This window comes from Carassius auratus, chromosome 9 (assembly GCF_003368295.1).
Source record: "Carassius auratus strain Wakin chromosome 9, ASM336829v1, whole genome shotgun sequence".
Lineage (NCBI taxonomy): Eukaryota > Metazoa > Chordata > Actinopteri > Cypriniformes > Cyprinidae > Carassius > Carassius auratus.
In genome coordinates, this window is record NC_039251.1 from 15,209,150 (window position 1) to 15,224,414 (window position 15,265).

The 15,265-nt window shown below is 36.7% G+C and overlaps 1 protein-coding gene across 1 annotated transcript in view; it reads left to right on the forward strand.

Moving 5' to 3' along the window:
- Nucleotides 1-15,265, forward strand: part of LOC113108469 (neural cell adhesion molecule 2-like) — a 179,652-nt gene that overhangs the window by 130,397 nt on the left and 33,990 nt on the right. The window contains exons 2-5 of the mRNA XM_026271619.1: nt 1,056-1,130; nt 5,773-5,979; nt 11,404-11,547; nt 11,838-11,972. Coding sequence (XP_026127404.1) covers nt 1,056-1,130; nt 5,773-5,979; nt 11,404-11,547; nt 11,838-11,972 — 561 coding nt within the window. The remainder of the gene's footprint in view (nt 1-1,055; nt 1,131-5,772; nt 5,980-11,403; nt 11,548-11,837; nt 11,973-15,265) is intronic.

Consider the following 15,265-nt stretch of genomic DNA (forward strand, 5'->3'; position numbering starts at 1 on the left):
TTTTATCATATTTTAATCATTTATGATGATAAATAATGATTAATAATACATAATGTATTCTCTTTTTAGCCTTTTTTGATCTTTTATGTGTGTGTTGAATTTGGTATTCCCTACATCGTCCCCAGTTGTATAGTAAAGTATAAAAATACCAGTCATTTCTGTCCTTGTTGGGATTTTATTTTTTTATTTTATTTTTTTTTTAATCTAAAATAGCAGAAGGTTTTGTGTGAGTGGTAGGTGGACAGAAAATACAGTTTGTACACTATAAAAAACATTACGTCTATGGAATGTCACCAAAACTTTAAAACCAGTTTGTGTATGTGTGTTTAAATGTATATAAAGATTGTAAAAAATTAATAATAGTTTTACAAATTATTTGATGAATTATCCAAGTCATATTTGCTATGTGGACAATAAAAACTGAATAAAGTTACTTCATTTAGTTTTGACCCACGTCTGGATCTATACAAATTCACAGGTTATTGTATTGCAGAAGATACAGATTAATATACAGTTATTGCCATTTCTATACACCACTGGTGGTGAGCATTCACTGAGTGGAAAAGAGGAGCTTGAACATTCTGCTAGAGTTCGTGTTCCAAACACGTATTCAAATTAGTCGAATGCACGCTAAAATAACACAGACAATGCATACAAATAAATGAAGCAAGTGGGTGCAGTTAATTCTTAGTGGTTTCCTCCCTAGATTGAAATGCAATGCAAGAACAATCCATGTATATATACAAAAAAGGAAAGCCAGAACAAAGCTTTGTCTGTCTTGTGTCCTTTTCTTTTCCTCACTTTTTTGTACTAGGTGCTGGATGTTCCAGGCAGGCTAGCCTGATTGAAGTGATTGGGAGGGGGCTTATAGAAGTCTCCCTGTACCCTCTCATCTCTCCTGCTTGCAAAGACAGTTTTTGTGCCGCCTGTGGTTTGGTGTGATTTCTGTGGCAGGAACATGTGAGGCGCTCTTGTTGTACCTGCGGTTCGTGTGCTGAATTCCTGATTGCTACCCCTCTCTCTTATCTTTCTGTCTCTTTTTCTTTGTTTTCCAGGTGTCCTCCAGGTGTCAATCTCGCTAAAAAAGGTGGAGCTGAGCGTCGGAGAGTCCAAGTTTTTCACATGCACGGGTATGTTTTTTCCACAGCACCACCTCATCATGTCTCTGACGCTGATGTATATGAGATGGTTGCATGGATGCACACAATTTACGTAGTGCTGACTCGGGTAGTCATTTATTTAGGTTGAACAGCTTAAATAACTTCTCCCATTGTAAGGAGTATTGAATTCTAAAAGGCTTTCTTAATGACCAGGGCAAAGTGTGGGATTGTGTGTGTATAGTATGTTTGATTATTTTGTCTTGAACTGACAGTTGTTTTCATGTTGATTGTTTTACCAAAAAAAAAAATCAGATCAGGGATTTTCAAACTGTAGTCTAGGGACTTTCAGGGGGCTGTAATACTGTAGGTTGTTTTGAGGGAATTTTACCAAATGTATTTTTAAGAGCTGCCAACATCACCATGCTAACCTGTGCAATCAATTAGGTTGTGTTTATCACAGTTTTTAAATTTGATAATATTCTAATCTCATTCTGCTTTCTACAGACTTGTCAGAAATTTAAATAGCTGGACAGAATAATCACATTAATCAATTTCTTATACTGGCAGTTTGTAATAGTGTCGTGGCAATTTTCCATTTCAGTGAAGGTATGAGACAAAAGTCTTTTGAAGATTTATTTTCTTGCAAGAAAAGGGTCTACAGTGATGCAGTCATTCACACTGGCTGTGAGTGCAACAAGGGGGGAAAACGGTCTTAACTCTTTTATACCCTAATTAAACCAAGATGCTTATATTTCAACCAATCATAATGCATATACAACGTATGTGTCAATTTAAGGTATCCAACTATGTCACCTAGATGCATTTATATGTACAGTATGTAATGCAAATCATCATCATTAGAAGCAAGGGTCTAGGGTCTTTAAAATAGCTTTACTTGTCTCACACTTATCTTGCACCTTTGACACATCTGCTTACATCATAACAACTCAAGCATACTGACAAGGCGTTTAGAGAGTTTAAAGAACACTCTTAAGTAGAGTAAAGCAAATTATACCTTTATATCCCTCACAAAAAAAAGAAAAGAAAAGAAAACATACACCAGACAGACAGATAGATCTGTAGCTAACCACTTTAAAAGGGTCATATGACGTTGCTAAAAAGAACATTAAGTATTTGGTGTAATTCAATGTGTTTATGCAGTTTAAGGTTAAAAAACACATTATTTTCCATATAATGTACATTATTGTTGTTCCTCTATGCCCCGCCTTCTGAAATGCGTCGTAAGCTCATCATTCTGAAGAAGCAAGGTATACGCTGATTGGCCAGTTATCCAGTGGATTGTGATTGGCCGAATTCCTCAAGCGTGTGATGGAAATGTTATGCCCCTTACCATACTGTGATGCTGTCTCTTGGCATGACGAGAAAAAAAAAACAAAACCCGTTATAAACGAGGCATTTGTTGCATCCAGTGGGGACATAATTACTGATTATAATGACTTATATTGTGTTTTTACGTGTTGCATAGCGTATCGCGCTGCATAAACATAAAACCATGTCTGCATTTGTGATCGAGAAACAACAAACAACAAGCGCTACTCTGCTCAAAACTAGTGTTTGAATCATCAATCTAAAATTCTTTACATATAAAAAACATACTTACAGGCTGTGAGTCAGAAGCGTCAGACTATCCTTGCAAAGTTGTAACTGCCCCAATTTATAGAAACAGCCTTTGTGCCACAGACAGTAGGCTACTGGTTTAGGAAACCTCATCTAAAATGCGCTGCACACATATGTACATTTGGGCTGAACTGTTCTGGAACAGTGTTGTAAATACAACTCTTAACTTTTATAAAGAATATCTCTTTGAATTTGAGACTTTACTCTTTGCAACTTTACAGATTTTCTTTATGGACCAAGAGCTTGTAACACTCCAAAGAGAAAGGAAAACTTTTAAATGCATCATATGACCCCTTTAAATTTTTTGCACATGCAGATTCCAGATTTTCAAATTGCTGTATCTTGGCCAAACATTGTCCTATCCAAACAAACCATACATCAATGGAAAGCTTTTTTTTTTTTTTTTTTTTTAAAAAAACCTTTTTGGTTTTGTGGTACAGGGTCTCATATTTCACAATATTACAGTTTTTATTGTATTTTTTAATAAAATAAACGCAGCTTTGGCGAGCTTTTTTCACCTCAAACCTACTCACGCAATTTTTTCTATCACACTATAAATGCTTCTTATATATGCTTCTCCTATAAAACACCAGCTTAGTCTGTAGTCTGAACACCTAAAATGCCTTTGCTCAAAGTTCCTTATCATTCTAAACTAGCCTGTCTTTCGTTGCACACTGCAGGCAAGTTTGCGCTTGGACAGTGTACTGAAGGAAACATGTTTGGATATCCATGTGCACAGGGCTAGATTATGTCGGGCAGGTTTTGTGGTGAAGCTGGATGTTGTTTTTCTTTTCCACATGGCTGAGCTGCTGTAGTCAGGTTGCAGGGCTCTGCTGCGTGAGCTCCAGGAGTCCAGGCTCTACCTGACAGCACTTTAAACAGGGTGATGCATGCTGACCCCTACTGGATGCCCGCCAGATTGCGGGTGATTAGCACACCTGAAATGTATCTGCTGATGTGGAAGGTGCACACATGCTTCACAGACCTTCAGGTCAACTAGCTGAGACAAGCCAGCATGCCCACCTTCAAAAATAGCTTTGGGATATGCATGGAGGTGTAAGAGAAACTGCATTGGTTTGATGTATTTATAAAGTTCTATTTTAGGCTTCAGTACGACAGATTAATTTGGGTGCTGCATATTTTAAGTTATTTGCTCCAGAAGAGTGAATACATCACATAATCGTGGATAACTGTAAAAGACTTGTCCTGCACTTTAATCCAGCCTATTATAATTAATGCCCACCTCTTTTGAGCAAAGAGCTATGTTCAGTACATATTGAAATACTAAATATAACCAGTATAACACAGTATGTAGAAGCGTTTTTGCTATTAAGTGATCATTATTTCAGATTATTTTACCTATAGTGACAGTGCTGCATGGTTTATCGAAATTAATTGTTATAAAGAAATGGCTTAAAGCATTAGTCAAATTTCATACTAAATGCAGCACTGTGGTCATTGATATTTACCCACGTATGAAGCAGTTTTTTTTTTTATCTTTTTTTATTTATTTGATTTGCTTTTATTTTTCAGTACTAGTACAGTATTATTGCAAAAAAAAAAAAAAATCTTCATATTTTATTTTTATTGTGTAATAATCATAATAATAATCATATTATTTTTGTTTTATTGAATGAGTCAGAAAATATTGGATATTTGGACTTTGAAAATGCAAATAAGGTTTTTTTCTCCCTGTTCACTGGTTAAAAGAACTTTGAGCTGGGTCATATAAAGAGTATAACCTAAGTTTTAACACATTTTTCAAGTTTTTCCTAAATCATTCAGCCCTGAAAGGATGGGATTTTTTAAGTAATGTAATTTTCCTGGTGCATTTGCTGTTACCAACAAAATTGCCCAATCATTCTAGAATGATTTTTTTTCCAATAGTGCAAAAAGTTTTTCAGTTCTTTTGTATTATTTATTTTTACGTTCAATCATTCAGATGCGATAAAACCACCCAAGTCAATGTATATATTTTTTGTCCAGATGTTTGTTTTTTTTTTTTTTTTTTTTTGCAGATGCACTCTAAAATAATATATTTTCAAAATATAGCTTTTCAAGTCTATTTTTTTATATCACAATTTATACTGCAAAACAAAATATCACAGTCAATTTTTTACAATTTCATGCAGCCCTAACAGTGGCCAACAGTACTCTTATTACTGGAACAAGTAGGTTAAGTGTCTCACTCAAGGGCACAGTGATAGCTCATGGATCCCTCTCCCCTTTCAAAGCTAGAACCTACAATCTTTTTTCACTCAGCCCAGATCTTTAACCACTATGACATACGATAACTCTACTAGTTGCCCAAACTTTACTAAACTAAACTTCATTCAAAAGTGAAGACGAATGTGAAACAGGAGATCCAGTGAAGTTTGTCTAAACTAAGCTTTGCTTTGTCCTTGAGCCCCTCAACCCCTAACATCTCTTCCTAACCCCTTCCGTGTCTCCTCCATGGTCCAGCGTTTGTCGAGTGGGCTGAGATTATGCCGTCTCATCCTCTCCTTGAACCTCTGACGTCCCTCGGTTGAGGCTCTGCTCCTTCACTGATAACCCCCTGCCTGCTCTCAGTGTTTCTCCCTTGGCAGAGCTGCGTCACGGGGCCGGTTGCACCCTCTGGCCTGCCCGTCTGCCCGGAGCCGAAGTCTCACGCTCCCCCGTTGTGCAGCTGATAGATGCTTTGAGCGGAGAAGTGCTGCACCATGCTGATGCTTTTTATGACCTTCCAGCAGAGCAGGATTTACAGCACCAGGCACCTTGGTACCAAGTGTGTGCTCGGCCAGCCGTTCTCTGCAAGGCAAAGCACATGACGGGTTTTGTTTATCGCAGTGTGTGTGTGTGTGTTTGAAAGACACTGAGAAAGTGTATGCCGCTACCAGAGGCTTAAGCGATATCCTTAAAGGGGAAGAACTGCACGACTAGCAGCATCAAATGCAATGACAGTGAAATGTGGCCATAAAAGCATTTGTTTCCTTTTACATTAACACTATTGTCAAGTTTTTCTCTAAAAAATTTTTTTTCTGTGTGTGTTTAGTGATTGGGGAGCCTGTGAGTCTGGACTGGTATAACCCGCAAGGGGAGCGGATGGTCCCGTCTCAGAGGGTGGCCCTGCACAATGAAGGTGTTCGTTCCAGACTCACCCTCTATAATGCCAAAATAGAAGATGCTGGCATCTACCGGTGCCAGGCCAACGACGCACAGGGACATACACAGGAGGCCACTGTGGTGCTGGAAATCTACCGTGAGTATCAGACACTAACAAATAAATCTGCTCACACACACCTTTTGTTGTCAATATGGTGCTTATAACATAATTTATGTAAACGCATATCAGAAATTAACAGGGGCTTGGGATAAAATATCAAAAATAATATAATGACCAATAATGAACTTTCACAAAATGCCTTTTAATGAATATATCTGGTTTCATTCATAAAATGTTTGACGTACATTTAAATCACAGAATCATGTTAAACAGAACCTTTCCTTGTTTAGACTTCTTTTAAAAAGAAGAAATAACTATTAAGTAAAGTGCAAAAATAATAAAACTAATTGAATGCAATAAAATCTAAGTATAATTACTGTGTTGCATCATCTTTTATCTACTGCATGAACAAGCAGGACAATTAAATTTTTGCATATTTGTGTATTGTAACATCTCCAAGACACTTCAAGAGAACTCCTGTACCAACAAAGCTACAGTACTGTGAAAAGTTTTAGGCACGTGTGTGCATATGTTGCACAGATAAATTCACAAATAGATTTTGTTTAGCAATTAACTTCTATTAACTAAATCAAATCAACATTTATTCTGTCTTAGTATTTGTCTGTTTCTTCATGTCATTCCAGGCAGATTGGATGATGATGAGATCAGATCTCTGTGGAGCACAGGCGTTTTACATAACAAGTACAAATTTTACTAAGGCCAAAATTTTGGATTATTTTGACTTCAGGAACAACATGTAAGATACATCTTCTGTTGTCATTGTGCACCTTGGTCATTTTAGAGACATGCATTTTCAAACATGTGCTGACAAGTTTAGCGTGAGTGAGGAGACATAAAGGGATCCGAAAATGGAATGAGCCAGAATTGAACTTCAGTGAATCAGAACACAACAAATCTTTTCACATTGTTGTTACATTTTAAAGTGTTTACTATAAATTGTTTGTGCTTAGAGACCGAATCAATTAGAGTATTTGAAGAATGTAGATCCTAAATCTAAATCAACAGTGTGGGGCTCTTCAGCATGAAAAGCAAGCAGCTTTTGTCTCTCATGCTCATGGCACTCAGCAAACAGAATCCACCCAGGGGATACCAGGCTTCCTGGCGCGCCTGTGTTCTCTGAGCGGTGGGGATGCTGTCCCTTTCAACATCCCTTCACTGTCAAAGCCCAGACTCACATCTGTGCCGAGAGACCAGCTAGAGATACCTAGATAATTGTCTTTTTTGCTCTATTTTACAAATAAACAGAGAAAAAAAGCAAGCAGGCTTTTCATATGTGGAAGTAAAGTTCCGACAGTGATGTTCGCGTTTCTTAAGATGGGTTGTTTTAAAATAGCTTGAAATAGCTTGTCATCTAAGGTACACTCAAGAATTTCCTCTAAAGTTTGTTTTTCTCCAGTAACATACTGTACATCATTCCAGTTTCAGCCATGGCTGAAATCAATACAAAGATATCAGAAAAAAATTGCACCTGAAGAAAAAAATGATTCAGTAACACTCCATCTGTCCATTTGTTCTCTTTGGAGATTATATTTGATGCAAACTTTTACCCTGAAATTATCATACATTTACATTGAGATTTATTTAGCATAATACAAGGAAGCATGCTATTACATATCCTGGCTATAAAAGCAATTCAAGAAAACTGTATATTGATGCAAATTACAATGGAACAACATCTTGGCACAACTATGTGGGAATCCATTACATAGCTAAGGACATTATGTGTGTTAGCGCAAAAACCCCTCCACCACTGGAAACGCTGCCATTGAAATGGCTGTTTTGATTTTCCCTGTGAATAGGGGACATCCAAAAGCTTTCAAAGAGAGCTTCACAATGCAGGGGAAATGGACGTGTTCCATCCAAAGATGTTTGACAAATCTGTTGATGTAAAGCTAAATGTAATTTCCCCAACAACGAGACAGCTGCCACCACATGACCGAGAAAAAACTAGTATTATTGAGAGGAAAAAAGAAACAAGGACGAGGGAGAATAGTTTCGCTTTCTTTCTTTCTTTCCTCTGTGGAGCAGAGAAATTTGTACAGAAAGTAGTAGTTGTGGTTTATGCAAATATAATGTATTGGGAATAAAACAGATGCGAAAGTGCTATAAAAGTATCATAATTTTCCAAGTCTTTTGAAGTCATACTATAGTTAAATGAGACTGAAATTCAGTGAATTATAATATGCAGTGATTTTTTCCAGTGAGCTCATTATAGATTCAATGCAAAAAGTGCTTTTTGTCTTGTTTTAATGCAAAATGACATAATATATTCATTTTTTTTAAATCTACATTAAATGTATAGGAATTAAAAATATTAATATTATATTAATACAATATTGTAATTATTAAATATAGAGTAAACGTTTTCCTTTTGAATTAATTTTATTTTTCTTACCCCTTTAGCGGATATTTAAGTATTTTAAGCGTAAACTCACTTAATTTTGAAAAACCGGGTTTAATATCTTATTGTACATCATTTAGCTTCTCAAGTGAATGCATCTTGATTTAAAAATGTTTGTACTTGGAAAAAAAAGACAAAAATACTGAATACTTAAATCCCTGCAGTAGATCTATTAAGATTCATGAGCCCTATTTATAAATCAATCATTTGGATCTATGATCTATGATCTATGGATATATATTTTAATGATGGCTTTAATTCCCGTACACTGTACTGGAAATGAAAAATAGCAACCATCTCAGTTTCTTCTTATATGTTTCACAAAAGAAGAAAAAAGTTTAAAACAACATAATAGTGACAATAATGGCAGAATTGTAATCTTTGAGTGAAACTTTGAGTGAAACTTTCCTTTTGGAAACACACTTTAATGTATTACTTTGATAAACTCTTGAATTAATGGGGAAGAGGTGACTAAAAGTAATAAAGAGCAAGAGTGAAAGCAAGAGATGCCAAGTCCAGACAAAGTGAAAAAGAAAGGAAATGTTTCTCTTCAAAGGCTTAAATCACATGGGTAAAACAAGGCTATGTGAAATGTTCACCAGATTCTCTGTCTTTCTGGGTTTTTTTAAGTGTATGAGAATGTTATTTTAATCCTCAGTGTGTTTAATGAGTAGATCTTGTAAAATTCCAGGAGATATTTCACAATCTTGCTTCTCTGTGGCTGACTTTGTTCCAAGCTTGGCATTTGCCTATGTTCCATTAGAAGTTGTGTTTAGAGCAGTGGGAGCTGTGTGTAAACAGACATGACTCACAGATCAATACACAGAGCCGCTGTGCTGATGAGGGTGTGCTGCATCTTTCTTTCAGTCCTCTGAAGACACATTTTCTTATACTGTGGTGTAGCAGATGTTTACAGCAGCTTCCCACACAAACAAAATGTGGTTTTGGTGTGTCAGAATGTGGCTGTGAATTACAAATAATCAGAGACGATGTGGAAGCACACCTGATTTATGAAAAGCAGACGTAGGTGTTGACATGTCCCTTGTTTTTCCTTGCTTTTTCTTTGGTTTCCACACTGGGGGGGTCTGAACTAGTTCTCCAAAGCCCTCATGTGTTTTTTCTTTTGTCTTCATACCACTTGGATTTTACGTGTTACAAATTAAATCCGTACAACTTCCACAACATACAGCCCCATCCAGAACAACTGGCAGCATGCAGCTTGATCAGACATGTTTGTTTTGTTTTAATTTGGGGTATTTTATGGTGTGTAATGGTGTTACATAATTTACTTGCAAAATAAATCTAACTAATCTATTATAGTTACTGAGAAAAAAATTCTAAGGCATTGTTAGATGCAAGTACAGGTACATTCCAATAAATTAGAATGTTGTGGAAAAGTTCACTTATTTCAGTAATTCGACTCAAATTGTGAAATTTGTGTATTAAATAAATTAAATGAACACATACTGGAGTAGTTTAAGTCTTTGGTTCTTTTAATTGTGATGATTTTGGCTCACATTTAACAAAAACCCACCATCTCAACAATTAAAAAATATGGTGACATGCCAATCAGTTAATCAACTCATAACACCAGCAAAGGTTTCCTGAGCCTTAAAAATGGTCTCCCAGTTTGGTTCACTGGGCTACACAATCATGGGGAAGACTGCTGATCTGACAGTTGTCCAGAAGACAAACATCACAAGAAGGGTAAGCCACGAACATTCATTGCCAAAGAAGCTCGCTTTTTCACAGAGTGCTGTATCCAAGCATGTTAACAGAAAGTTGAGTGGAAGGAAAAAGTGTGGAAGAAAAAAGATGCACAACAAACCGAGAACCACAGCCTTTATGAGGATTGTCAAGCAAAATAGATTCAAGAATTTGAGTGAACTTCACAAGGAATGGGCTGAGGCTGGGGTCAAGGCATCAAGAGCCACCACACACAGATGTGTCAAGGAATTTGCTGAACCACAGACAACGTCAGAGGCGTCTTACCTGGGCTAAGGAGAAGAAGAAGTGGACTATTGCCCAGTGGTCCAAAGTCCTCTTTTCAGATGAGAGCAAGTTTTGTATTTAATTTGTAAACCAAGGTCCTAGAGTCTGGAGGAAGGGTGGAGAAGCTCATAGCCCAAGTTGCTTGAAGTCCAGTGTTAAGTTTCCACAGTCTGGGATGATTTGGGGTACAATGTCATCTGCTGGTGTTGGTCCATTGTGTTTTTTTAAAACAAAAGGCACTGCACTCATTTACCAAGAAATTTTGGAGCACTTCATGCTTCCTTCTGTTGAACAGCTTTTTGAATATGCTGATTTAAATTTCCAGCAGGATTTGGCATCTGCCTACACTGCCAAAAGCACCAAAAGTTGGTTAAATTTCCATGGAGCAAAAACTCACCAGACCTGAACCCCATAGAGAATCTATGAGGTATTGTCAGGAGGAAAATGAGAAACAAGAGACCAAAAAATCCAGATGAGCTGAAGGTCACTGTCAAAGAATCATGTGCTTCCATTCCACCTCAGCAATGCCACAAACTGATCCCCTCCATGCCACGCTGTATTGAGGCAGTAATTAAAGCAAAATGAGCCCCTACCAAGTATTGAGAACATGTACAGTAAATGAACATACTTTCCAGAAGGCCAACAATTCACTAATAATGTTTTCTTTTCTTTTTTTTTCTTTTTTTTCTTCTTTTTTTATTATTATTATTGTAATCTGTAACCTGTGACATTTCCAAAGTAACCTTCTTAACAATTTTCACAAGGAAGATTTGAGGTCACCCACACCTGAAAAGTACCATGACATAGTGTAAGAGTGTTCACAGAAAGAAATGGTGTTAAAACCATTTTTGCTCAGAAATTTGTATTACATTTTACAGACAATTACCAAAAATTGCAAGTAACATAATTAACCTTAAAAAAGAAGTAAAAAAAAGAAGTAAATAGTATTAATTTATTTAAAAAATGTCTTACTGATCCCAAACTTTTGAATGCTAATGTGCATTAGGAGCTTTTTTTACAAAATGTTTCTCCTCCCTGACCCACAGAGAAGCTGACGTTCAGAGATGTGAGGTCACCTCAGGAGTTTCGACAGGGTGACGTGGCTGAAGTGGTCTGTGATGTCACCAGCTCCCCCGTTCCTGTGGTCTCCTGGTTTTACAACAATGTGGAGATTATTGAAGATACTGAGAGTAAGTAATCTGCCAAATATACTGCCTATCACCTACATTGTAAAGCACACCTTTGCCGAGATAAATACGTATTGTTACTTTAATTGTCGAAAATTATTGTTGAGCTCAAGCTGCTCTGGAGCTGATTTGAGAAATGGGAAAAAATTGTCAAAAATGTTTTATTTATGTTTAAATTGTTATTGTTGTAAAGGATTACCTTATAAATGTGATTTCAGCCAGCAATAAATATAGCTCCTTTGAAGACAAAATTAGCTTTTCATTAACACACCATCAAATATTTTGTTCTCCAGAGTTTCAGCTCCTACAAAACAATAATTTGCAAGTCCAGAGAGTAACTAAAGCAGATGAAGGAGTATATCGCTGTGAGGCAAGAGTCGAGGCCAGAGGAGAGATCGACTTCCGGGACATCATCCTGGTGGTTAACGGTGAGTTTGGGAAACTAATATGGATCCAGTAGTCATTCCTGAGATCTGTCTGGTTAAATAACACATTACATTTATGTTTTCCATTTTTAGTGAACTGTTCCTTTAAGCATAAATTCGTTACAGCCCTATCTTTCAGACGAAAGCCACGCACATCCTGTTATCTCAGTGACATTAGCCCTGTGCTGTCTGATGGGAAGGAAACAGTGCAGTGACATCATCCCGTCTGCGTGTCCTTGTCTAAGGCGATGATAGCGAACATGAACGGGTGTCTGTTTAGTTTACTTCTGATATTTTCCTTGCTGATCCAATCATGGTGCTCAATGAGGCATGACCGATAATCCAGCCGACATGACAACACATATCAGAGACCGACATAAAATAAATGCCACTCTGCAGGGCTGTTCTGAAGCCCCTGGTCAGATAAGTGTTAGATAGGGAATACAAAATTAATATGTCTTTGTCCTCTAGGAGACGTTTTGATCTTTTCAAAGCTAGCCGCTTTTGCCGGATGCATGTTGTCGTTTGAAAAGTCTGGACACTTTGAGATGACTTTGAAATGCCTAGACCATACATACTAAACAGCGTCTCTGTAATACATGTAATGTTGTGGCTTTAATGTGTGAGTTAGGCTGCAGAGAGCTTAGCTTTCCCCGGCCCCTGCGTGATATGTGTATATGAATATAGATATGAAGAGAAATTAAATGAAAATGTCTTCAAGAAACTGAGATTATTTCTTATGCAGTTTTATTTAGTGTACATAAATGAGCAGCACTGGAATTTGTTGAATAGCTTCGATTTTTTTTCTCAAGTATTGCATAAAAGTGTCAATATTGTTGCTGATATTTCTTGTAACATTATTTAGTAGTAGTAAAAAAAAAAAATTAAATGAGGTAATTAATTGGAATGGCATACAATAACATTCAAGAGTTCTGGGGGTCAATTTTTTTTTAATGATATATATAATTTAATTTATTTCTGTGGTGGTAAAACTTAATTTCAGCAGCCATTACTCAAGACTTCAGTGTCACATGATCCTTCAGAAATCATTCTAATATTCAGATTTTCTGCTCATTTGCTTTCTTATTATTATCAGTGTTGTGCGATGTTGTATTTATGTGTAAGGAACAGCATTTGTTTGAAATATATGCTATATACATTACATAAATAAATGCAAATGTTTTTTTAATAATGAAACAAATAATATTTCTGACCACAGACTTTTGAACAAAAGTGTAAGTCCAGTAAGTTAATAATTACCATACATGTTTGAATCCATATAAATATTACTGAGATGTTTTGAGATGTTTGTTCCCATGAGAAAAAAATTGAGAAGCAGGAAACATAAGCAGCAGTTGCTAAACTTCTATTTAATCTCACCTCTGCCTCAGAGGAACAATTAAGATATTAAAGAGATCTCAGTGGTTTTTGTTCCAGTAGATTTTTGTACTTCAAAATATCTGTTTTATCACCATTTTTATTTGTAGCTGAATTATTAGCCTTTGAAAGTGTGTAACTGTTGATGCTAAAGGTCAATTCAGTCTATGTTAGATGGTTTTCTGGACTGATTTGATGTCTTAATGCCCAATTGTGTCTCACATTAGCAGAGCTGTTTCAGTTGGGCATGCGTATCTGGGAATAGGTTAAATTAGATTACTGCCTTTGGAAAATAGGCATCGATTGGCAAGAAAGTCAATGATAATCTTGTTGGAACCAATTCGGTGCATGACAGCCCAGCCCTGCCCAGTGCTATGCAGTGTGTGTGTGTGTTTCCTCCATGACTCTTAGCACAATTCCACAGTGTGTGTGCACCACATGTAAAATATAAAGGGATAGTTTACTGAGAAAATAAAAAATCTGTAATTATTTAACTGCTTAGAAGTCATTACAAACCTATGCCTGACTTTCCTTCTGAAAAAGAGAAGGGAAATCCTTAAGACTGTGTTTTTGTTGTAGTTTTTTTTCATGCAGTAACTGTACAATGAAACCACCTTAACCTTACAAAAGTATTGCAAAAAAATAAAATTAAAAAATTAAAAGTTCCAAATATGATATGAAGTGATAAAATAGAATTGTGGGTTAAAGGGGAAAAAAACTGTAACAATGGGAGTCGTGACGACGAAGTGGGGTTTCTATTTGCAGACTTTATTAAAAGAGCATAAAGAGTAATCCAACAAGACAGGCAATGGTCAGGGCAGGCAGCAGACAATCAAAAACAAGCTAACAGTCCAAGGATCAAAACTCGAGAAAGACAAAACTAGGAACACAGAAACTAGGAAACACAGAAGGACTAAACATTCAATCACCAGTAAAGACAGAGAGTGTGTGTGCTATTCTTATAGTCCTACTAATGTGAGACAGCTGTGAAATGATGATGAGATCAGATGAGAGTCGGGTGATGCACTTGATGAGTCCAGGCAAATGATTATGGGAAATGGAGTCCTGAGTGAATGGCAAGGTACAGAACGGAGTGCCCTCTAGAGTTGAATTCAATTTCTTTCTCAAATAAAGCTATCATTTGACTTAAGATGACTTGCATAGTTGCCAGATATTGCTGCCAAGTCATACGGCTCAGTTTTATGCTACTTTTATTCTGACAAAATGTACAATTAAACATTTTTCCTTTCTTTATTATACAGGAGACAAAAGTCATATGGGTTTGGAACAGCATGATGTTAACTATCCCTTTTAAGTATGGAAAAAAAAGTACATTTATGATCAAATTCAAAGGAAAGATAAAAATGGACAAATCTGCAGTGCCCTGAGTGTGATCTTTGAGCTGCCCAATCACAGACACCCTCATTACCAGCAGTTCAATTGTAGGACTGCCTCCAAGGCTGGAACTATTTAACCCCGGAGAGTGGATAAAGCTTGCTGAGCTGCTCTGTTGTGAGATTGAACCCCAGCCGTAATGATGATGATCTCCATCACCTCAGCGGCTGTCATTTCATCCAAAAAAAAAAAAAAACTCTTAGTAATGCACGCCATTGATGCTCTGAAGACAAATGGCAAATGGCAAAACAATCATGGCATTAATTTGAACTTGGCTGTCAGCAGTTTGGGTTTACCTAATGAATGACCCATAATGTGCAGAGGGAAAAGCAAATAGTGTGTGCGTTTATGATTTCTAATAGAGGTTGAGAGGGATGTGTTAATATACTGCCAAGTCAGGCTGAAAGTGACCATGAATAAAACATCCATTTAATCTAATCTTTTTACCCCGGCGCACACTCCATTAAATTGTGTTATGTCTTTAAACCAGTCTCAATAACTCAAAATGATTCCTTTTTTCCAGA